The 25498-nt window shown below is 39.5% G+C and overlaps 1 protein-coding gene across 2 annotated transcripts in view; it reads left to right on the forward strand.

Moving 5' to 3' along the window:
* The window catches only part of ZNF527 (zinc finger protein 527), a 32127-nt gene extending 22416 nt beyond the window's left edge, over positions 1 to 9711 (forward strand). The window contains exons 3-4 of one of the 2 annotated variants that reach the window (XM_081273264.1): positions 736 to 842; positions 3443 to 9711. In XM_081273264.1, the coding sequence (XP_081129390.1) occupies positions 3463 to 5019 (1557 nt within the window). In that variant the 5' untranslated portion in view covers positions 736 to 842; positions 3443 to 3462 and the 3' untranslated portion in view covers positions 5020 to 9711. The remainder of the gene's footprint in view (positions 1 to 735; positions 843 to 3442) is intronic. The other variant, XM_081273263.1, reaches the window with a different exon arrangement.
* Positions 9712 to 25498: the final 15787 nt, after the last annotated feature.

Raw genomic sequence — 25498 nt, forward strand, 5'->3', positions numbered from 1 at the left:
CTTTTCTGTCTTTCCTTATTAACCATAAGATCATCATCACATTAACTTGGATCTCTCTCCAGTGCTAATAAGATTTTCTGTAATGATGGAAATAATATATGACTGTGCTTTCCAGTACAGAAGCCACTAGCCACATTGGCCAGCCACATTGTGTCTAGTGTGACTGAGGAGATGAATTTTTAAGTTTTCAATTTTAATTAAATGCCTGCCACATATAGCTAGTGGCTGCTATATTGGGTAGTATAGCCCTACATAGTCTTTTAAAGAAGGGGACTGAATCTGTAAGTCTGTGTCATTGGTTTGGCTACTCTTTGCAACAAAATTTGATGTTAGCAATGAATTTTCTTTTCCTTCTTAAGATTTCCCCGCAAGTCCCAGACTTTTCTCCCCAGACTTCCCACCAAAATCTCCTGAGTTTCATGCCAGTAATGTAATGATGATTTACTTTGTCAATATAGTTGTCCTTTAGTGCCTGCAGGTTTTTGGATCCAGGTCCTCTGTGGATTCCAAAACACATGGAAACTCAAATCCTTTATATAAAAGTATATAGTATTTGCATATCACTTATGCACATCCTCATATAATTTGAATCATCTCTATATTACTTATAATGAATGCCTAATACAATATAATGTTATGTAAATAGTTGTTGGAGTATATTGTTTGGCAAACAATGACAAAAATGTCTACGAATGTTTAGTACAAATACATTTTTTCTAATATTTCAATCCACAGTTAATTGAATCCATGGATGTGCAACCTGCAGATACAGAGGGCTGGCTGTATATCAGTTTGTCTGTTGCCCACCAGATCAGCATATGGGAGACTAGGTCCATGATATAGTAAGAACTTTTCCTCTTCTAATGTCATAGATCAGCCTACTTACTGTATGGTTCTAATTGGATTCCAAAGTTGATCATACTGTGATTCTAACTTCCATCCAGTTATACAGTATAACTAGCTGTGAATTACATATCTCTAATATCAATAACATTGCCTGGATTCATTTTAACCCTAAAGAGTTTACTTTTCCTATTTTTTGTCTTGTCACTTGACAGCCTGTTGCATAATCCCTATTCAAACATTGATGTAATAATAATATCTGAGTCTACTAGTGATGTGGGTACAAGAGTTACTGAGTACTGAATTATTTTATGATAAGTATCACTAAGTATCTGTAATAAGCCCAACACTAGTGGATGTGTTATAAATATTCTTATTCTCTTATCATTCTTGCAAGGTAACTTCATTTTGTCAAATAGAAAACTGAGACTCAAGAAGTAGGTTAATCAGTTTGTTGAGGGTAGCTACCTATTTACAGAGATAGGATTCAATCCCATCCTTGTCTGGCCCCAAAGAGTGTGTTGTTTTACTGTGCCACATGGGTGTCCATTTGATTCTTTTCCATTTTACCTGAAACCATATTTCCTTTTTCTCCTCAGTTACTGATGTAGGTGAATTTCCTTTTCTTTTTTGTTAAATGCTATTATGACATCATTGGCTCCTAAGTATTTCTCTACTCCATCAAAGTGAATATGTCTTCCACACATACAATTATTATTTCCTGCTCTCTACTTTCCCCAGGACATTCTCCCATGAGGAATTCATTCCCTTTCAGTATTCATATGCCTTTTTTTTAAGTGGTTGGAGTTCTAGGCACCTCAGAATCCCCCAGGTTGAAAAATACCTGTAGTCTTCTCCCTTTAGGCTTCTTTTACCTGGCATTACACTTAGACATTGTATAAACATTTTTATTTTATAAATTTGTCTGGAGTAGAGAAAAAAATTGTTATTAGTAAGAAGGAATATAATGGGCTTGGACATTGCTGTCCTACAACAGGACAGGAAGTCTGGGAGAGTGGGCAAGCGAACAAAAAGCAAGAATGAAGAAAGAATGAACAACGTTAAGTACCTACCGGAAAATAAGTGAGCAAAGCCCTCTCAGGCCTGGGCTTATATAGGGGCCCATGTAGGAGAGGATCCAAGGCTGTGCACAGGAGAACTGACGAGGTTGGGGGCTTTTCCTGGGTGGTGGATGTGTTGGAAAGAAGGAAGATGCAGACACAGACATCTTCTGTTTTTTCACTTTCAGTTTTGTGCTTCCATAGTCTGGAGGAAGATTTCCTTTTCAACAGATGGGAAACTGTTTTGGGGAAGAGTTCATCTCATTAACCCCAACGTGCTAATATATGCAGTTCTAAAATAATCCCACATTATATCCTAATTTGAAAATGGCTGAGTTAGTAAAATAGTTGTCATATTTTAGAAGCCTGATCATAACCTTGAAAACCAAGCTATAGCCTCCAGAAATTATTCTTTAGTGAATTCTGATGTCTTTTTTTCTTAACATCTATTCTAGTGATGATCTATCTCATATTAGCTAGTCTTGCATTATGTATCATGTTGAATCATTGTATGCACAAGTTTTATCTCTCTTTTTAGAGTTTATAAAAGGGAGGACACTATCTCAGACTTTTTTCCCCTCTACTAGGTCATAGGCATATAGTCATAGATTCTGTATATTTAATATATTGTCTAAAATTAAATTAAATTAAAATTAAGTTAATTAAAATTAAATTAAATTAAAAGGATTTTCTTATTTTCCTCTTTTTTGAGGTCATTTTTTAGAAAAGCTTTCCTTTTACCTTGATTCAACCAAGATCCTTTCCTGAAAGTATTGTCCACTTGGCAGGCATCATTTTTCTCTTGATGAGAAAAACTGATTTCTTCTAGATACTTTAGAAAACAACAATAATTTTCCTCTGGACCCTGATAAAATCTTAGAAGTTTTTGAGCAGCATTAGTGGAAAATATTACAAGATATTAATCTAGCAGCATCCATTCATCAAGATGTCATTGCTCCAGGCATGACATGCCACCATAAGAAGAAAAAGGAATAAATATAAGTCCATACCCTCGTGGAACTTTCAGTCATATGAATATCAGTGCAGGGTGGACTGGAGTCTTTAAAGACTAGAGGCAGAGAAAACAATCAAGGCTTAATCAGGGCTGGGGCTGTGGTTCAGCAGTAGAGCATTCTCTTCGCACATGGGAGACCCTGGGTTTGATCCTCAGCAAAAAATAAATAAGTGAAAAAAATATTAAAAAATAAGGAAAATAAAGGTATTGTGTCCAACTACAACTACAATGTAAAAAAGACTTAATCAGTCATCCTCAATTCCTTATCTTTCTGGCATTTAGCTTTGTCTGCCTCTTATGCCCTACTTTGTACCTGATTTGCTATCACTGCCTCCCCAACACATATGCTTTTTGATCAACCTCTTTATTCTTTGTATTTTGTTCATATTGCATGGCCATATTTGGGAGATGCTAGAACCATGTACTTTATTCCTTCTTTTCCCTCAATTAAATTTTCCCTAAAGGTTCTTTTCTCCTAGAAAAGTGAAAAAAAGAAGACATTTATTTTCTTGATATTTTTCAGACTGGGAGTCATGGTGTGAAATGAAGGAATTGTCTCCAAAATTGTTCATTGATGAGGAAGAAATATCCCAGTGCATGGTAACAGAAAGACTCACAAGTCATGGCCTTGAATGCTACAGTTTCAGAGAAGGCTGGAAATATGAGGGGTTTGAGTGGTATTGGGGAAATCAGGAGAGCCATTTCAGGCAAATGACAACTCTTAAGGACCTCTCTACTGGGAAAAGACACAATGAATATAATAATTCTGGGAGAAGCCTCCCCCTGAAGTCAGTACTGTTAGCACAACAGAGAATTCCCACAGTAAAACAAGCCCATAAATTTGATATATATGATAAATTCTTCACCCAAAATTCAGTTATAATTGAATATGAAAGACTCCATGCTGAGAAGGAATCTTTGACAGGTAATGAATATGAAGAATTGAATCAAATTACTCACTTTAATAAAGATACACGAATTCCTTCTGGTGAGAAACCTTATAAAACTAATAATTTTTCAAATTTCTTAAGTATCCACTCATTATTTACTGAACATCCAACTCAACGTAATCATTTTGGAAAATTACCCCATGAATATGATGAATGTGGTGAAGTCTTAAGCTGTTACTCATTCTTTAATCAACCTCAGAGAATTCACAGTGGAGAGAAAGCATGTGCATGCAATGACTGTGGGAAAGCCTTTAGCCATGACTTCTTTCTCAGTGAACACCAAAGAACTCATATTGGAGAGAAGCCATATGAATGTAAAGAATGTAACAAAGCCTTCAGGCAGAGCGCACACCTGGCTCAGCACCAGAGAATCCACACGGGAGAGAAACCCTTTGCATGCAATGAATGTGGGAAGGCCTTTAGCCGTTATGCCTTCCTTGTTGAACATCAGCGAATTCACACAGGAGAGAAACCATATGAATGTAAGGAGTGTAACAAAGCCTTCAGACAGAGCGCACACCTTAATCAGCACCAGAGGATTCACACTGGAGAGAAACCCTATGAATGTAATCAGTGTGGAAAGGCCTTCAGCAGACGCATAGCCCTCACTCTTCATCAAAGAATTCACACAGGAGAGAAACCCTTCAAATGTAATGAGTGTGGGAAGACTTTTGGCTATCGCTCACACCTTAATCAACATCAGAGAATTCATACCGGAGAAAAGCCCTATGAGTGTATCAAGTGTGGCAAGTTTTTCAGGACTGACTCACAGCTTAATCGACATCATAGAATTCATACTGGAGAGAGACCATTTGAATGCAGTAAATGTGGGAAAGCCTTCAGTGATGCTTTAGTTCTAATTCACCATAAGAGAAGCCATGCAGGAGAGAAACCCTATGAATGTAGCAAATGTGGGAAGGCCTTCAGTTGTGGCTCCTACCTTAACCAACACCAGAGAGTTCATACAGGAGAGAAACCCTATGAATGTGATGAATGTGGGAAGGCTTTCCATCAGATCTTGTCCCTTAGACTACACCAGAGAATTCATGCTGGAGAGAAACCCTATAAATGTAATGAATGTGAGGATAATTTTAGCTGTGCCTCAGCTCTCAGACGACATCAGCGAATTCATAATAGAGAAACACTATGATAATAACAAATATAGGAAAGAACTCATTTAGTCACCATCCAGTCCTTATCGAATATCAGTGAATTCTGTTTGATTAGTAAAGTCTACTATGTAGTCCATATGAAAAAGCCTTTAGTTCACCATCATCCATTATTTGAAATGACTGGAGTAGTAGACTTTCTCCCCTGCTCAGTACCCCACCCTCAATGCTTATGATTCTGATGAAACTGTTATTCAAGGACAGCAGTAGATTGGTCACAGGCTGGCCAATTATTTCCCCTCAACCTAGTTATTAATAAAATAGCCCCTTCTGGACCAATACAGTCCTTGAAGTATTGTTAAGAGTATTAAAAAAGACAATTTCTATTTTTGGAATTTCAAGCTTTGAGGATTTAATGGGGTTAAAAACTCACCAGTAGCCTTTGCCATCCCATGTGGAAAGCCTTCCCAAAGAGATTTCTAATAGAGGAAAATGGACATGAGAAACAGAAATCTGATGACACTGTTTGATCTGGAACCAGTCATACATGTTGACTGCACATCCTTTACTTTTGTTTTCATGATTCAATAAATTTCCTTTTTTTTTTTGCTTATGGTAATTTGAATTAGATTTTTGCCTCTTGGAATTAGAATACCAACTCATATACCCTATGTTTGTAATACTTAATCTTTTATATGGCATAAGCCAGGCACAATGGCACATGCCTATAATCCCAAGGACTTAGGAGGCAAAGGATTGAAAGTTCAAGGCTGTCCTCAGCAACTTAGGGAGAGCCTGTTTCAAAAAATAAAAGAGAAAGGGCTAGGGATGAAGCTCACTGGTAATGCACCTCTGGGTTTAATTCACAGTTCAAGAAAAAATATAGGGCTTATCCAAAGGAGAAACATCGTATAACAATTATGTGAAAATTGAGTACACAACCTTCTGTAAGCTGAGATAATTTTTACAATTTGTTGATAAAAATTTAATGTGAAGCTGGAGTTGTAGCTCAATGGTATGGCTCTTGTTTGGAATGTTTGAGTCCCTGGGTTCGATCGATCCTCAGCACCATGTTAAAAAAAAAAAAAAGATTGACAATTAAAAAAATTAAAAATTTAGTGGATAATAGTCTTCTTCACAAAAAGGGTGAAAACTTTAAAATTCCTTAATAGGCTTTCCTTAAAGGAGTTAAAATAGTTTGTAGAAATGACTCAACATAGGCCTATAAAGAAAGACCAGAATCTAAGAGAATTATGAATCCATCGATTGAATGAATGACTCCCATCTTAAGGGAATTATTTGATTTTCTTCTTTCAGTATGGGTTTAAACATGCTATGGACAAAATATGATAAGGTAGCATTATAAAAGGGGATTGTTTGTGGGTGGGCTGTAACCTTGATTTATAGATAACTTCTTTGAAATGACAGAAAGAATGAGCCATTTTCAACAAATGATAAGACTTAAGCATTTGATGCCTAAAACTTTTAGACAACAAATCATTACTATTCTTCAGAGTGTTGGGGAGGATGAGTATATGAGATAATATATTCATGTTATATCTTTTTAAAAATATTTTTTAGTTTTTGATGGGCTTTTATTTATTTATATGTTGTACTGAAAATCAAAGCCAGTGCCTCACACATGCTAGGCAAGCTCACTTCCACTGAGTACAACCCCAGTCCTCATGTTGTATCTTAATGTACATAGGGAAACAAACTTTGATGAAATGGGAACTTAGTTAATTTGAGCAGTTGGAACCATTTAGAATCTGTAAAAGAATATTTATATTTTAAAAAAAGATTAGAACAGACATCAAGCAAGAATGGAAGATTTATATATGTGCATGGCATGGAGTGAAACTGATTACTAGTTTCACAATTTAACAGTCAATTTATACATATTCCAAATTCAGAAAATTAATTTTTTTAAATACTGATAATTTCACTTTATACAACATAAACTACAGATTTAGTATGATTCAGTAATTCAGACCTTAAACAGAAACAAGTATGATTATTAAGCATTGCCCAACTTATATCTAACCTAAAATGGATTAATATCTTATGTTTAATTCATGTCATTTGTCTATTTTCTATTTCCTAGAGGTACAGGAATACTTATTTTTTGAATACTTAATAATTTTTAAGTATTGAGTAGTAACTTATTTTGGAAAATTTCCCAGGGTGTACAATTATATTATCAGGCTTTAAGAAAAAAGAATAATGACTCCGACCAGTGAAGAGTCTGAATTATTCACTGATTTTTGGTCTAAGTGTGGCATCTGATTTCTTACTCAGAGGTGACATAAACCCAAGCCTCTGGTTAACCTTTTGTTTCTACAGCTGAACTTCACTTATAATGCGGCTAATTTTTTTTTACCTGCCTTTTTAGCATAGGTGTTTGTATGTTGTAATCAGAAGTTTCTCTTCATCATGAGGTACAAATTTTGTTTATCTGCAACTATTCTTCTTATTATCTCATGTTGATACATTAACTTCATCTTTTGGCATCAGTGGAAATTTACGCTTTATTAGTATGTGATTGTTATTAGGATCCTCTGAAATTTGTGTTTATGTGAGTATTATATGAAGTTGACTTCGGAGTTAAGACCTGAGACAGATAATAGACCCATATGTCCACACTATGTATCCAGACACATATGTAGACATATTTATATACCTTATAAAATTAATGTAAAGGAAATTCATATTGGTGTTTATATACATAGATGTATTTTTATATTTTTAATATTCTGCTAACTTCATGCTTTTATTATGTCTAGGTATTTGAATGTTGCATTTTAACATTTTTATTTTTTATTTAATTTTTAATACATTTTTAGGTGTTGATGAACCTTTATTTTATTCATTTATTTATATGCAGTGCTGAGAATTGAACCCAGTGCTTCACACATGCTGGGCAAGCGATTTACCACTGAGCCATAACCCCAGCCCAACATTTTTATTTTGAGTCAGATGAATGTGTGACCTTTCACAATCATAACAACTTTTATTTAATTGGATATACTTTTGATGCTAAATTGTCAGGACATAGACACTCTTGGTCACATTGAGGGAAATGATTCCTTCCTCAGCAGTGCTTGACATCTTGGCATGGATTCTTACTCTCTGGCAATAATTTGTTTTTCTGGACCCATTCTCAGTGTTTCCCATCCAAATTCATGAAGAATTTAGGTTTGGAAAGAACAAGAAGATATAAAATTAGAAATAGGAGTTTCCCCATAAAAATAGGAAAATTTTTTTTTCTCTCAGTAAAATATCTGGCTTAGGGCTGGGGCTGTAGCTCAGTGGCAGAGTGCCTGCTGGGTTTAATTCTGAGCACTGCATATAAATAAATGAATAAAATGAAGGTCCGTCAACATCTAAAATTTTTTTAAATGACTGAAAACTGATAACTTAAAATTGGTTCAAGTAACTGTAAATGAGCCCCAAGGAAGTGTGACTACATTTCTTCACATGCATGACATATGCTATCTCCCTCATACAGAAGATTTTTTCTTTTCAAAGTATTTCAGATCACTTTTTCTAAGAAAACAATGCAGAACTTTGTGTAGTTTATTATTTTCCATAAAGTCTTGGTCCCTTATGCTATACTGTGTACATGTGGTACTGGGGATTGAACCCTTGGCTTTGTGTATGCTAGATAAGCACTCTACCCCTGAGCTACATCTCCAGCACTCCTGGACCCTTTTAGCAGCTCCTATATTTGAGTGGTAGGACTGTGCAGGGATTTTTAACAAATTTGCTGCCATTTTGACCTAACCCTTTTTAGAGACAGCTGGACTAAATGTTTCCCTTTAAGTACATGCTTTCACATTGATTTCTAGTGTCTACTTACACATCAATTTGCTATATCTAATAAGATTTTCTTCTTTATTCATAGAGCTCAATACAAGGGGTAATAGATTAGATGGTGGATAAAATTCTTTGAAGCCATGAGATGATTTCCTGTACTTCAGTGATAAGGAGGATGAGTTACCTTCTTGGTCAGCATTTTAAAAGGTATTTTCACAGAAACTCTTCACATATTCTTCCAGAAATAGCAGTGGAAGTATCTGTTTTTTTGATTATTGGCCTAAGTATGGGCTTTGGAATAAGACCTATGTATAGTGTTAACCCTTTAGGTTAGGAGAACTTGAAGTGATTTTCTTTCTTTCAGGCACAGTTTAGTCATCTGAACAACCAGAATAATTCCAGCCTTTTAAGATTTTGTGAGAATTTCTTCAAAGAATGTAACATATACAAAGAGTTAACACAGAAATTACTAATGATAAAATCAAGCACAGGAAATTGAATGGTCTGAGAGATAGTTGCTAATGGGAGATAAAACTGTGAATTCATCCCTTGTATATGGGTTGAATCCCAAACAATAGTCCTAGGCCCTTCTGTTCAAACCTGAAGTTTCTCAGAGCTCTCTGTGTGATGTGATGATTTCCAATTCTCCACATCAATAACACTTCACTTTCCTTTTAAAAAATCATAGCCATCCTATTATATGTGAAATGATACCTGTGGTTTTGATTTGCATTTCCTAAAGATTAACGAGTTAAACATCTTTTCATATGCTTGTTGGACATTGTATATCTTCTTTGGAGAAATGTCTAGTCCAGTTCTTTGCTCAAATTTTAATTTGGCTGTTTGCCTTGTTCAGTCATAAAGAATCCTTAATATGAATTAGATACTAAATCCTCATCCAGTACTTAGATTTAAGATTTTTTTCTCCCATTTCTGTAGGTTATCTTTTTACTTTCTTGATAATATCCTGGGTTGCAACTCTAGGAAGTATTGTTTCTGCTTCTGCTGCCCTCCCTGCCGTGTTGGCTTGGATATGAGAATTTTAAGAACCTTCTTGCCGGAAAGATGAAAAACATTTATTCAGGAGGGCAAGGCTATCTTACCAGCTGGGGACTGCCCACCCGTTACGTGAGGGAGGAATAAAGATATGTTATTCAGGTCACTGTATTTTGGGATCTTTATTATATCAGCTCAATTTACTCCCTAATATATACAATCCAGTGTGCCATACAAATATTACTATTTTCCACTTGTGTCATGAGGATGGTTGGGAAGCATTGTGACTTCCCCAAATCTTGACTTCTTTTGCTAGCCTCTCCAGTGCCACCAGGAGAATCTTGGTCAGCTTTTTAAAAGGCATTTGCACAGAAACTCTTCACATATTCTTCCAGAAAGAGCAGTGAGAGTATACACCACTGGAAGTAAATACCCACCTAAGTATTTAGCTCATTCTCCTCCCAAATAGACTTTTGCAGAAAAGTTGAGTTTACAGTGGGTATTGGCCATAGGAAGCCATTGTCTTTCCTTGGGCAGCACCTCGGTATATTTTGGTGAACCCTGTTGCTGTAAGTTCCCCCAAAAGCTTCCCTCTGCCAACTTCCCTAGGGCCCTAACACCTGTGAAAGTCTGAACCTGCAACATGGGTGCCCTGACCTAACGTCCCCTCAAGGGTTCTCTTCCTTGGAGACAGGAGTTCCGCGTCCTCCAAGGCGCCAGGCATCTTCACCGTTTCCGCATCTCTCACGAGTCCCGTTCTCTTGCTCCCGTTGATTTGAGGCAAATAATGACCCCGGGAAAACCAAGCCTCCCGACGTTACCTTCCAGCGTCTGGGCCTGGGCCTAACGCAACAAACGGCGGGAATTAACGTTAACTGGCGACTCGGCTTGCTGATCCGCTTGGACAAGCCTCGCCAGGGCTCCTCTTCCAGGAGCCTGGGGCTTCCTAGGACGGCGCCCTGGAGCTTGCTGGTGATCAGGTCCTTAGAAACCCTATGGAGCCTTTTCCTTTCCGCCTCTGCCCAGGTGCCCTCCGCTCCTCCCCTCGCCCCAAATCCCCTCTCGGCGAAAGCAGCCGCTTTGGCGCGTCCCGCTGGACAGTGGGACCGGGCGGGGCCGTCCCCCAGGACGCGGCGCTCCGAGCGTTTCCCGCCCTCCCTGGCCCGGCCCGAGCTACGCTTCCCAGACGCCACTGCGGCTGATAGTCCCCGCGACGTGGCGGCTCTCTCGGGGCGAGGGAGCGGTTACCGGCGACGTTGGCCCGTGCGGTGGGGCGGGCAGGGCACCAGATGGGGCGTCCGGGTGCTCCTGGCGGGCCAGCCGTGAGGACCAGGGAGAGTCTGAGCCCGAGTGTCGCGGCGCCTGAGTGTTCGTGTCCGCGTGGGTCTGGTTTGGCCGCGCGTCTTCCTTGGCTCTGCGCGGTCCTGTGGGGCCGTGAGGTCTGCACGTGGGACCTAATCGTTTGTTCGCGGGAGGCTACGTGGGACCTAGTGTGTGCGTGACATGACTGTGACTAAAGCGGGATGATCGCGTGATGTGTGACGCTGCCGTCAGGCTGGTGAGCTGCTGTGACCCAGGGCGGCTGTGCCTCTGTGACAGGGAGCTTTTGCGTGGCTGCTGCTGGAGTAACCCTTAGTAACCTCGAGCTTCTGTGCTGTTAGTGAATAGGAGCATTTTCTTTCTCTGCCTCAAATAGTGGCAGACTCTGCCAAAGAAGGGTAGAGTGCCTTAAAAAATCGGCCTCCTTGGGAAGCTCCGAACATTCATCTCTGTGTTCCTGCCCCTTCCAGTGCCATGCCTTTAGGTTGGTACAAGCAACATCATTGTCTATTGTTGGAGTATGATAGTAGCCTTGCAGAGCCATTTTTTAAGGACTCAGATGTCTACAGCTGTGAATCCCTGCTTCTTTCTTCTCCTTAAAGAATTTCTGGAAAACTCACTTCTGGGAGAGAAGACAGGATTTTGAGTCTCATGTTGAAGTTTCCGAGCACAGAGATGTCTTCATGAGTTGCAGACTTGGTCTTGTAATGAGAATCCTTAAATGTGACTTCATATAACTTAGAAGAGAAGGCAAATATTCTCCTATAGGCGCGTTTTCTTATGGAAAGAAGATTAGTTTGGGAATTGGAGAAACTTGAATTCTATTCTGGGTTTCTTTGCCTACAAACAATATGACTTTAGATAAGTTAGCTTAACCTTTCTCAGTATCCATCATCTGTAAAGAGGAGGGAATAGTTAACATTGCACTTCTATGTCTTTATTTTTTAATTGTTTGAAGATCAGATGAGGTAATAATATATACAAAATCCTTACCTACTTGTTAGTATCATTAAATCATTGCTATTAGCATTATGAAGTTTACTTAAACACAATCCTTGAGCATCTCTGAGGTATATTTGCCTTGTTCAGAAGAGGCAAAGTTGTGTTCTCCCTCTCTTGTATCCTAAGGCAAGTTCTGTGGCCTCAAAGCCAGGCACAGCAGCATGCACCAGTGGTCCCAGAGCCAGGAGGCAGGAGGACTGCTTGAGCCCAACAGTTTTGAGTTCAATTTGGGAAACAGTAAAATCCCATCTCCAAAATAGAAAAAAAATGCAAGCTGTTTCTTAGTTTGAGAGACTCAACCCCAGCTCTGGAGGGTTTACTAGGCTCAGGAATCTTCATATATATGTATCAGAGGCTATGGAGGGAAGCCACAATGAGTTTTAAACTATCTGTAGGGATGTGCTGATTTTGATGAGGTTGTTGTTCAACCCAAGTATTATCAGGAGTCTTTGAGAGGAGAAAAAAAATGACAGTGTTCCTCCCCAGCTTCTGCCCTCACTCCTGGTAACTTCAACGGCTAGAGAAACTCCTGTTCCATCAGTTGAAGTTTGAATTGTCCAAAGTATCCTAATGGAGATGAATCCATTGCCCTTGCTGTGTTCCTTGAACTTTCTGCTGTGATCACTGAATCCAGGCATTAAGGTTAGGTCCTATGCAAAGTATGCATGTTATACAGCACCGTCAACCTCTACTCCTGTACAGGGCTGTTGAGAACTCCTGATGTAATCGAGGTAATTCTGGTATTCTGCATTCTATAGCTTTCTTCCCCCTTCCCACAGGGTTCTAAGGGAGTGCTAGGAGCCACAAGCAAATAATATGATGCATGGCACTTTCGGTTGTAAGGTGACGCCAGCTAGCCATTGAGATGATATGATTATGTTAAGATTTACATTCATATGGAAATTGGACTCCTGCTGTTCACCTTGGCCTGCTACGGGACTCATGTTACGGGACTCTTGGAGAGTTCCCATTGGTTGGGGAAGGATAGTAGGAGGGAATTCTGGGGGAGGTCCGCCCCCCCCCTTCCGGTAGACACACCGTGGGTGGACTGGTTTTTGGCTTACCGGCGCGTACAGAGTATTGGCGGCTTTTTCAAAAATAAAGTTTTGTTCCTGCTTGAGTGGCTCGTGATTCTGTGCCCAGCGTGACTGAGGCAATTGGTGGCCCGGACGGGGAACGCCTGAAACTTAGAGGTGAGTAAAATTGCTCGCCCCTGAGGGAAGGCGACAGAATGGGTGACCATTTCAAAAAACAATGTGTTCTTGTTTTGATTTATTTTGTTTTTATTTCAAGCTCCCTAGCCCTAGAATTTTCTCAGGCGAACTGGGAAAAATGGTTGGCTCAAGGTTTGAAGTTATTCGGCCCTGAGAAAGAGAAAATTGATATAACCATTCTCTGCTCCGTTTTTGTTTCATTCTGCTTCGGCTTTGTTTTTTCCTATCTTATTGGGTTACGTTACCTTTATAGTAGATTAGAATCTAGTAAAAAACAAACCGAAAAACTGTTAAGTAAATTGTTAGAGGTCCAAACTATGGTAGAAAAAAACGCTAGGTCAAGCAAAAGAGAAGGTCTCTCAAGCTAGTCAGACAGAGGAAAATTTAAAGAAAGAAAGCTTAGAGGAAAAACAGCCATCAGGTGGAGAATTACAACAGGAGGCTGCTACTAACTCCGTTCTATCACCAGAGGGTGTAATTCAACCAACAGCTCCATCTACAGCTGAGCGGCCCTCAACTCCCATAGTTGATGGACGGAATTTTGAGGCAGGACCCCAAAGATTAGCATGCCCTGTACTTGAGCAGGCAGGAGGGCAACGAATTCACCGTGCTTTAGATTTCAAAACAGTAAAGCAACTAAAGGAAGCTGTAACAACCTATGGGCCGCAAGCTCCCTTCACGGTAAGCATGGTCGAATCTGTTACCTACTTGGACATGACACCAGCAGATTGGGCTAACATGTGTCGATCTGTGCTAAATGGAGGACAATATTTGTTATGGAAGGTTGCCAATGAGGCATTTTACATGGAGACAGCTAGGCGAAATGCAGAAGCCGGTTACCCTCAAAGAAATCTAGATATGTTATTAGGAAAGGGACCTTATGAGGGTCAAAGACAGCAAATTGAATATGACCCTGGCGTATACGCACAAATTGCTGTAGATGCAGTTAGGGCATGGAAAACTTTACAGGGGCATGGAGATTTACAAGGTCAATTATCTAAGGTAATACAAGGAACTAATGAACCTTACGCTGAATTTGTAGATAGGCTTATTCAGACAGCCTCTAGAATATTTGGAAATACAGAACAGGCAATGCCATTTATAAAACAACTGGCTTATGACCAAGCAAATCGTTGCTGCAGAGAGGTCATTAGACCATGGAGACATGAAGATTTAAACACATATATTAAATTATGTAGAGACATTAATGAACAAGGGCAAGTCTTAGCAGCAGTACAACAGGCTTTAGATGCTAGGCCAAAAACATGCTATAATTGTAATCAAACAGGACATTTTAAAAGGAGTTGCCCCATAAGAGGAGGGTTTAACAAAACTAGGTATCAAAGGAATAGAATACCGGGTATTTGCCCACGATGCCATAGAGGGAAACACTGGGCTAATGAATGCCATTCTCAAACCACCATAGAGGGTATTCCGTTATCAAAAAATGGACAAGGACCAAGTGTTTACCCACGATATCGTGGAGAAAGGTATCAGGCTCCATTGCCAAAAAACGGACTAGAGGGCCCAATGCCCCGGGGCCCAAAACCACAAATATACGGGGCAATGGAGGAACCCAGCAGCACCATCAAGGTAGTGCCCAGGACGCATTATCCATTAAATCCCTCATCAAACTAGAGGGAGCGCAGGGTTGGACATCTGCGCCTCTGCCAGAGCAGTACTAACTCCAGAGATGGGAGTTCAAATCATTCCCACAGGAGTAAAAGGACCTCTTCCCCAGGAAACAGTAGGCTTATTATTGGGACGCAGTTCTTCTACACTAAAAGGACTTATGATAAGTCCTGGGGTAATTGATCCTGATTATGAGGGTGAAATAAAAATTATAGCTAGTTCTCCAAGAGGTATATCAGTAATTTCACCAGGAAATAGAATAGCACAGTTATTAATAATACTCAGCCTGCATGATAAATTTTCCAGTTGTAATGTAGAAAGAGGTTCCAAGGGATTAGGCTCCACAGGTGTAGATTGGGCTATGCTGTCTTTAAATTTAGATTCTCGCCCAATGCTAAAATTAAATGTTCAAGGACATGACTTTAATGGGCTGCTGGACACAGGTGCTGACCTCAGCATCATATCTCGTCAAGAATGGCCAAAACATTGGCCATTACAACAAGCCACTCAAATGCTTCGAGGCCTAGGAGTGGCAACAAATCCCCATAGAAGTGCTATGGTATTAGATTGGAGGGATCCTGAAGGATGTGAAGGAACTATACAGTCCTATGTATTGGATCATCTTCCTGTAAATTTATGGGGATGAGATGTCCTAGATCAATTAGGATTGACATTAACAAATAACATCAATCCTAACGCGCCCACTACTAGGGCTAAACAAGGCTTTAGGAAAGAAAAAAGATTAAGAGAACAAGAACAAGGTATGACAGCACCTATTCAAATAGATCAAAAAATAAGTAGACATGGATTGGGTTTTCAGAAAGGGCCACTGAGACAATCAAAATTACTTGGAAATCAGAAAGACCAGTGTGGGTTCCTCAGTGGCCCCTGACTAAAGAAAAGATACAAGTAGCCCATGACTTGGTCAGACAACAATTAGCGGAAGGACATATACAACCTTCCGTATCCCCCCATAATACTCCCATTTTTGTCATTAAAAAGAAATCTGGTAAATGGAGATTATTACAAGATTTAAAAGCCATTAATAATGAGATGGTTATTATGGGACCTGCTCAATCAGGGATTCCCCAATTGTCTGCTTTACCAAAAACCTGGCATGTTTTAGCTATAGATATTAAAGATTGTTTCTTTTCAATTCCAATTCATCCCGAGGATAGTCCACATTTTGCATTTACTATCCCTGCACTGAATCATGAAGGTCCTGATCAGAGATATGAATGGAAAGTACTCCCTCAAGGGATGGCTAACAGCCCAACTATGTGTCAAATTTATGTTAATAAAGCAATCCAGCCACTTAGAAATCAAAATCCTGAACTACAAATATTTCACTATATGGATGATGTGTTATTGGCACATAAAGATAAAAACACATTGCTAGAATGTTATGCCACACTTACAAACTTATTGAAAAATTATAATCTAGAGATCGCAATAGATAAAGTACAATTAAATCTTCCAATTAATTATTTAGGAGTTCTATTATCCTCAACCATGGTCCGTCCACCAAAAATTCAAATACAAGTAGATCAACTCAAATCACTTAATGACTTTCAAAAGTTATTGGGAGACATAAATTGGATAAGGCCTTATCTAGGCATACCAACAGGAGAGTTGGGACCTTTATTTGATATTCTAAAAGGTCCATCAGATCCAAATTCACCCCGCATGTTAACGCCTGAAGCAAGAAAAGCATTAAAAATCATTGAAACATATATGGAAAATATGCATTTGGATAGAATTGATATAAGTTTGCCTTTATTATTTATTGTACTACCAACAAAAAATATTCCTACGGGAGTATTTTGGCAAGAAGGTCCATTATTGTGGATACATTTATCTTATTCTCCTAACACTATTCTTACTAGATATCCTGAGGCTTTAGGACAATTAATACTCAAAGGAATAAAAGCAGCAAAGGAAGTGTTTGGGATTTCTCCCAATAAAATTATTACTCCATATACTATGGATCAAATTGATGAGTTAGCTAATGAGTTAAATACTTGGGCAATAATCATGTGTAAAACTAGTGTTTCATTTGATAATCACTTACCATCTAATCCTTTGTTGTCTTTTTGGTCTAAGCATCCTGTAGTTTTTCCAAAAATGACAAGAAAAACACCTATCATAAATGCTCCAAATATATTCACTGATGGGTCAAACAATGGTACAGCAGCAGTAGTTACTCCTGATCAAACTTTTACATTTTTAGTACCCAAACAATCAGCTCAAAAGGTAGAGCTTAATGCAGTATTACAAGCTTTTATGATGTTTAAAGATTCTGTATTTAATTTATTTTCTGATAGTCAGTATGTAGGTAATGCCATAGTATCCCTTGAAGATTCTGGTAGGATTTCACCTTCTTCTACTGTTTTCTGCTATACAAAGTCTAATCTGGGACAGAAAAGATCCATTCTTTATAGGACATATCAGGGCACATACAGGATTGCCTGGAGCCCTTAGTATGGGCAATGAACTAGCAGATAAATCTACACATGACATACATATTTTCTCCACAATAGAAGAAGCTATAAATTTTCATAAAAGGTTCCATGTCAATGCTAATACTTTACAAAAGCATTTAAAAATAACTAAAGAACAAGCCAGACATATAATAAAACAATGTCAAAATTGTGTGACATTTTTACCACAAGTTAATCTTGGAGTCAATCCTAGAGGACTGATTCCTAACCATATTTGGCAGATGGACGTCACACACTTGCCAGAATTTGGAAAATTAAAATATTTACATGTTACAGTTGATACTTCTTCCGGATTTTTGATGGGCTCCCTTCATGCTGGAGAAAAAACTAAAGATGTTATAGCTCATTGCTTACAAAATTTTGCCACTGTGGGCGTTCCAAAACAGTTAAAAATGGACAATGGTCCTGGTTATACTTCCACCTCTTTTAAACAATTTTGCTCATCATTTGGCATTACTCACATAACAGGAATTCCATACAATCCACAAGGACAAGGCATAGTTGAAAGAGCTCATCAAACTATTAAAATGTACTTATTAAAACAAAAGGAGGGAATTGGAAAGGGGTATATATCCCCCAAAGATAAACTTTAAATAACCCTTTTTACTCTAAACTTTTAAAATTTGGATTCATCGGGACTTAGTGCTGCGGAAAGACATTTGTATCCAAAAAATGTACATAAGCCTAAGGTACTTTGGAAAGATATTCTAACAGGACAATGGAAAGGTCTGGATCCAGTGATAGTCTGGAGTCGGGGCTCTGTCTATGTTTTTCCACAGGAGGAACAGCAGCCGATTTGGATTCCAAAGAGATTAACCAAAACAATTTCTACAGAAAATGAAGATGATTTGACTCAAATCCATAACAGCTGATATCCAGAACTCCAGCTTGGCTATTCTTACATCTTCGACAGTGATCAACCAGGATGCTTTTTTCAATATCTATTTTATTATTGCTTTTCCCACATCATAAAGTTCCATTTTAATTTTGAGCTCATACAGACATAATGTTTTTCTGATCAGTTTTATTTTTTGACTATGGAGTTTTTAAACATTGCAATGGAGATTTCACCTAGGTAATCTACAAGGCTTTTACTATTGTCTTATATGTTGTATGTTACGTGTGCACATTTCTGTTTTGTGTTGTATGTCTGTATGTTGTCTGTATGTGCGTATGTCCCTATATCATATATGAGGAGCGCTCATAAAAATATGGATCCCAAATTTTTTTTTATTATTCACGTGATTTTAATGGTTTAATTTAATTTGGGTAAACAGCTGTTGAAGACTGTTTTAATATGTGTACAAATAAGCAGGTTAACAGATCTGTTTGTTTACTTTCACCTTTCCTTTTCATTATATTTAATAATTCTGTTCAGGATAATGTAAATTGTTCTAAAAATTGTTTTCTTAATACCTGTTGAAATGTTACATTTTTTTCTTCTCTTTTCTTAACATCACTGTCAATCCCTATTTTCTTTTTTTTTTCATGGTTATTTTTTTGGGGGGTGGGGGAGATTTTTTATTGATTATTTAAAACATTACATAGCTCATGATATATCATCTTTCATACATTTGACTCAAATTGGGTTTTGAACTCCCATTTTCACCCCAAATACAGATTGCAGAATCACATCTGTTACATATTCACATTTTTACATAATGCCATATTAGTGACTGTTGTATTCTGCTACCTTTCCTATCCCCTACTATCCCCCCTGTCAATCCCTATTTTCATCCCAGTGCCGGTGAACACAAAGATGAAACCAAACTACAACTTCTTCAATAATTATCACAACAAACTGTATAAACTGATGCATCAATGAATAATAACTCAACAAGTAATGCTCAATCACTGAGTCGATTTATTTTGGGAGGAAATGGACATATTGATAGATTCCTCCACTTTGAACTGCTTACAAAACTTGCCTGGACTATGTATCACTTGTATGCATTGTGCTCTATCTGTTGATGCAGCGAATTATGGTAGTGCTGGCGTATCTTTGCTGTAGTGTCACCAGTGATGCAATTTTTCCTAAAGAGCCGTCTATTGACTTGATGTCGTGGCATTTCTGTATCCTCCTCCCTTCTACTAGTGATGGTCTAATTTTGGGGGCCAACTGAGGTGAGGCAAAGAACCTCACCCCCCCACTGGCACCAAGGTCAAATTTGGGGGCCAACAGAGGTGAGGCAAAGAACCTCACCCCCCCCCACTGGTGCATAGGCCTATCCACAGGTATGGCTATATACTGGACCGGTAGTCAGTGACGGGTATGATTCAGTTGCAGTGGTATCAACCTAAGACAGGAGGCTGACGCCTAAAGGTCAGTTTTCCGATGACGGGTAAGAACCATATGTTGAATTGGACATAGCTAACAGGCACGGTCCCTAGCCACATTGCCTGTTGCTTAATTAAACAGAAGGGGGCCGATGCTAGGAGCCACAAGCAAATAATATGATGCATGGCACTTTCGGTTGTAAGGTGACGCCAGCTAGCCATTGAGATGATATGATTATGTTAAGATTTACGTTCATATGGAAATTGGACTCCTGCTGTTCACCTTGGCCTGCTACAGGACTCATGTTACGGGACTCTTGGAGAGTTCCCATTGGTTGGGGAAGGATAGTACAAGGGAATTCCGGGGGAGGTCCGCCCCCCCCCCCTTCAGGTAGATGCGCGCGTGGGTGGACCGGTTTTTGGCTTGCCGGCGCGTAGGGAGTATTGGCGGCTTTTTCAAAAATAAAGTTTTGTTCCTGCTTGAGTGGCTTGTGATTCTGTGCCCAGCCAGACTGAGGCAAGGGAGGTAAACACTCTGTGGGGAAGCATGAGGAGCTATGTAAGGCATAACAGCTGAATGGATCACAAACCACCCCTGAGCAGAGTGTTTCAGAGTGGAAAAGAGAAAAAGAATGTTTGGGTAAACCAAGATTGGGATGCCTCAGCCATAGCCTAGTCAGGTGACCAACTGGTCCTCCATTTTCTCCACATTTAGTATTTATCAAGATGCATTGCAGTGCTGTTTCTCTTTCATTAGTGTACAGTGTTGAGTGTCCAAATGATTCTAGTGAGGCCAGAATGTCATCCTACTAACAATCTATCTTGATGCCCCTTCTTTAACTGTTATTTTAGTTTTCCATTTTGTTGTTCAATGGTTTCATTAGTTTGTGGGTATGGAGCATGTAAGGTCCAGCACATGGTGTGGGATTATGCCCACTGTTGTATCTCTTGTTTGTTAAAATAAGTACACTTTTCTGCCCGAAATCCTTTAAAATACCCAAATGGTAGAGATTTTGTCTAAGGTAACTCAGTGGTACCAACATCATATACCATATGCAGATGGTTTTATGATTTAGACATGAGGTGTTCCCTCATATCTCATGTGTGAGAGACAATGCAAGTATTTTCAGAGATGAAATTACTATAGATTACTCAAGGTGTAACCTAATCAATGGATTAATACATTGATATGGGTTAACTGGGTGGTAATTATAGGCAGGTAGACGTGTCTGGAGGAAGCAGGTTACTGGAAGAATCCCTTCAGGGTTTATATTTTGTCCTTGATGAGTATAGCTCTCTCTGCTTCCTGTTTGCCATGTGCTGAGCTGCTTTCCTCTGCCACACCCTTTCCCTATGATGTTCTGCCTCACCTTGGGCCCAGACCAATGCAGTCAGCTGTCTATTGTCTAAGACTTCTGAAACTGTGAGCCAAAATAAACTTTTCCTCCTCTAAGTTGTTCCTGTTGGGTATTCTAATATAGCAATGCAAACAGACTAAAACATGAATTTCCAGGTCATAGTAGATGTCAATTCTTGTGAGGCACCAGGAATTCATAACTGGTGTTAAAGGTCCAGTGTGATCAAATGGCAGATCCAAGTTGGGCTGATGCCCTTGCTGTATCCTAATTCTCCATGTTGTATTATGCCAGGGTAACCAGCACCCGGTAAAACAGATTCCTGCTCAGAGGTATGAGCCACCTGGGAAAATAAAAAGTCTGAAATAATCAGTAAGAAATAAAGACAAAGCCAGAAATTAGATTTAAAAAAGGGGGCATCTAATGGGCCTTCCAGCCCTGATAGGAACTGGAACTGAATTACTAAAAAGCCCCCAATCCTTTATTTAAGGGGAAGTACATCAAAGGTTTCTGCGTGGCAGGGGTCTTGAAGTAAACAGTTTGTTTGGTGCTTGGCAGGTTATGCCCATCTCTGGGCGCCTGTTTGATCCTAGGGCTGTGAGCTAAGGCAGGGTGCCAGCATGCTCTGAGCTTTCTTGAAATGGGGAATCTCACCCAGTAAAAGCAGAAAAGCAGCTTCCCTGCCTTATTTTTGGCCCAAACAAACCCATAATTTATATATGGCTTCGGACCCTGTATCTCTCTCACTTATTGGCAGAAATCAAGATTGAATCACATCCTTGGCTTCTGTATCTTTAAGGATTACTCCCCTGGGTTTGGCCCATTCCTCAATTTGAGGTGGACTTCCATGACTGGTTCACTGATGCACCTGGCTGGTGACGCTGCATTTGGTACACAGCCTCTGTCAGCTTAAACTCCCTTTATGTTCATGTTTGAAAGTCCCTCCTCAGTGAGCATCCACACAAATTACAGATTTGCTCACTTCTTGTAGTTGTTGCTACAGTCCTTGTTCCCACACAGGATGCTGTGGTTTGAAGGAATATTCCCACAATGTCCATAGGTAAAGGCTTGGTCCCCAGGATGGTGGTATTGAGAGGTTCAGTGTACCCTTATCAGGTGGAACCTAGTGAGAGGTGCTTAGGTCATGGTAGGGAATGCCCCAAACGTGACTGCTGGATCCAGGCCATCCTCTCTCTGCTTTCTCTAAGGTGCTCTTGCTACCCCTGGAACATAGACCTTTCTTGACCTCATAAGTAGCTTGTATCGCATATTTCATTGTAGTAATTCAAATTTCTGAATAATCTGATATTTTTGTTGCTAGTCTCCTGACCAAATGGCTCGATCATTTACATTGGTTCAGGAATAAATAGAGATGCAGCAAGACATATCAGATGGGGTAACTCAGTTATCACCACTGCAGCAACTCAGTGAATGAGGTGGCCTCTACCCAAGGGGCAGATGATATCAGTGGCCTGGTAGAATCCATCACCTTTCAGTTGCCCAGAACCACTGATAAACTAGACCATGTATTCATCCATACTTGGTCAAATTGTTTCTATCTCCCCCAGGTAGCTATGAGAGAGGCCGGGGCATCTCCTATGAGATGCTTTCTGGCCACCTGCTTAGGGGTCCTGACCTATCTTGGATTTTTCGTTTTTGGTACTGGAGAGTGAATCCAGGGGTGCTTAACTACTGAGACACATCCCCAGACTGGTGTTTTTTGGCATTTTATTTAGAATCAGGATCTCACTGAGTTACTTAGGGCCTTGCTAAGTTGCTGAGGCTGGCTTTGAACTCACAATCCTCCTGCCCCTGTCTCCCACGTTGCTGGGATTATAGGTATGTACCTCAGCAACCAGCTAATGGCTAGTTTTATTAGTGGGATTGGTAAGTACACAGGAAAGGATGGGAAGCTCAGGTCTCAGAGTTAAATGAGATGCTTTTCTGGTGAGACATTCCATCTCCATCAGATTCTAGGTGCAAGTGAGATCCTCCCATATTTCTTTTTAAAAAGACTTTGTAGTTATAAAATATGTTTTATTTGTTTATTTTTTTATGCAGTGCTGAGGATTGAACTCAGTGCCTCACGTGTGATGGGCAAGTTCTCTACCACTGAGCCACAAACCCAGCCCCAAAGGGCATATTTCTAGGAAGGTTCAGGCCACGGGCATTTTCCAAATCTGCACATCCCAGTTGACAGTTTCCTGCTGCCACAGATTCCAATCAGAATACATAAGGGTTGTGGACACCTATATTTCCATTGGGCTAGAATACTGCAACAAAGTCTCAAAGGCAGTGAGTGACTCCACCATGGCCTGTTGAATGGCTTCCAGTCTTGATGTTGACCTTCAAAGATGGCTGCCTTTCATGTCACCTTGAAATATCACCAGAAGCTATCTAGATGGAGCATGCACTATCCTCAGTATCAGAAGAAGCCTACGTGCTGTTGTGCTTCCTTCTTATTACTGGGTACATTCAGGAAGAGGAAATTCTGTTTAACTTTCTCTAGAATATTCTGTTTTTCCTTTCCTCATGGTCCAAAGAAATTTCAGCAACTTGGGAGGCTGAGGCAAGAGGATTGCAAGTTCAAGGCCAATCTCTACAACTTAGTGAGACCCTGTCTCAAAACAAAATATAAAAGGGGCTGGGGATGTGGGTCCACGGTTAAGATCCCTTAGGTTCAATCCCTGGTACCAACAAAATTCATTTAAAAATGCAAAATGTAAAAAGAAGGGCTGGGGATGCAGCTTGGGGATAAAGTACCAAAAAAAAAAAAAAAAAAAAAAGAAAGAAAGAAAGAAAGAAAAGTCATCTTCATAAAGTATGACCAAAACTTGTGACAAGACTTAGGCTTGCTTTAATCAAGCCCCACCCTTTGACAAAAGGCTGGGAGTTAAGGTGCCCCTATGGGAGGACAGTAAAAAGTAAATTGCAAGTCATTCTATGTAAAGGCACACTGATATTGATCTTCCTCCTTCAGGGAAATTGAGAGAAAGGCGTTGACCAAGTCTATGGTAGCATACCAATCTCCAGTACTGGCCACCTCTTCTTGGTATGGTGATAATGTTTGATGCCACAGGGCCTTGGCATCCAGCCTGCAATAGTCTGGTTAGCCTCCATGCCTGGGAGGATTTTGACTGGCTGTGCTGGGGTGTTAAGTGGTCTGAAGCACTTCTGCTTACCCAGGTCTTGAAAGGATAATGGTTTTCTCTCAACAGAGACATTGTATTGCTTTTGATAGGTCATGTAAATTATAAACCATTTCATTGATCGACTCTATATAAGTAAGACATGTATGGTATTTTTTTACAATCACACTTGTTTTTAAACCTCTTCCTCCTGTCACTCCTTTCCTCATCTATCCTCTCTTCTTGCACAGGTAACTACTAGAATGAACTTCAGAAGTATGTATATGTATTTTCTAAAAAGTATCAATATAGGCTGGTGTGGTGACACATGCCTGTAATCCCAGTGAATACTGAGGCAAAAGGATCACAAGTTCAAGGCCAGTCTCAGCAACTTAGTGAGACCCTGTCTCAAAACAAAATATAAAAAGGGCTGGGATGTGGCTTCGTGGTTAAGAAACCCTGGGTTCAAACCCTGGTACCAAAAAAAATTCATTTAAAAATGCAAAATTGTACATTAAAATCATATATTAAATATATGTGTGACAACACATGATATAATTTTAATATATCATATTATTATAAATTTATATAAATCTCTTTTGGGAAAACCTGATGAAGATTTTTGAAACCAAGAATGGCTTTCAAGGTAATATGAAAGATGGGTTTTTATTAAAAATATCTTTATTTAACTATTTTTTATGTAGTGCTGAGGATCGAACCCAGCATCTTGCATGTGCTAGGTAAGTGCTCTACCGCTGAGCCCCAGCCCCATGAAAGATGAGTTTTAATAGGTTCTGGGGTCGCTGGAATTATCTAATCTGATATGATTTCAAGGTACTAGCAACTCTACTTTTCAGTGATGACGAGGGCATTGATAGTCCATGGCAAGATGTAGCAAGAAATAAGAAGCATATCACCATTGGGTATTTGTAATCAAAAAAGGCAAGGTTCTGAATGACCATGTATTTGATACCTTTGAATATTTTGGCCCAACTAACGAGTATGATGAAACTGAGGGGTTGTTCCTAACTGGGCTGGACAAAGTGAGGAAAGAAACCCTTGACCTCAGGGCTTTAAATGACTAGCTCAAAGTGCAGCATAAAATGATGTGAAAATTTCTGTCTATCCTGAAAGAAACCTCATCTCCTATAGTTGGAGAGCCATGCCACATGAAAACCAAACCCAGAATCTTAGCTTCCAGATGACTGAATGATAAAGCAAGTTGAATGCCCAATCTTCTTCCAACAGGAAGTGAGCTTTGCATATTCACTGGGCCCTT

The sequence above is a fragment of the Spermophilus citellus genome (assembly GCF_964194105.1).
Source record: "Spermophilus citellus genome assembly, chromosome: 18".
Taxonomy (NCBI): domain Eukaryota; kingdom Metazoa; phylum Chordata; class Mammalia; order Rodentia; family Sciuridae; genus Spermophilus; species Spermophilus citellus.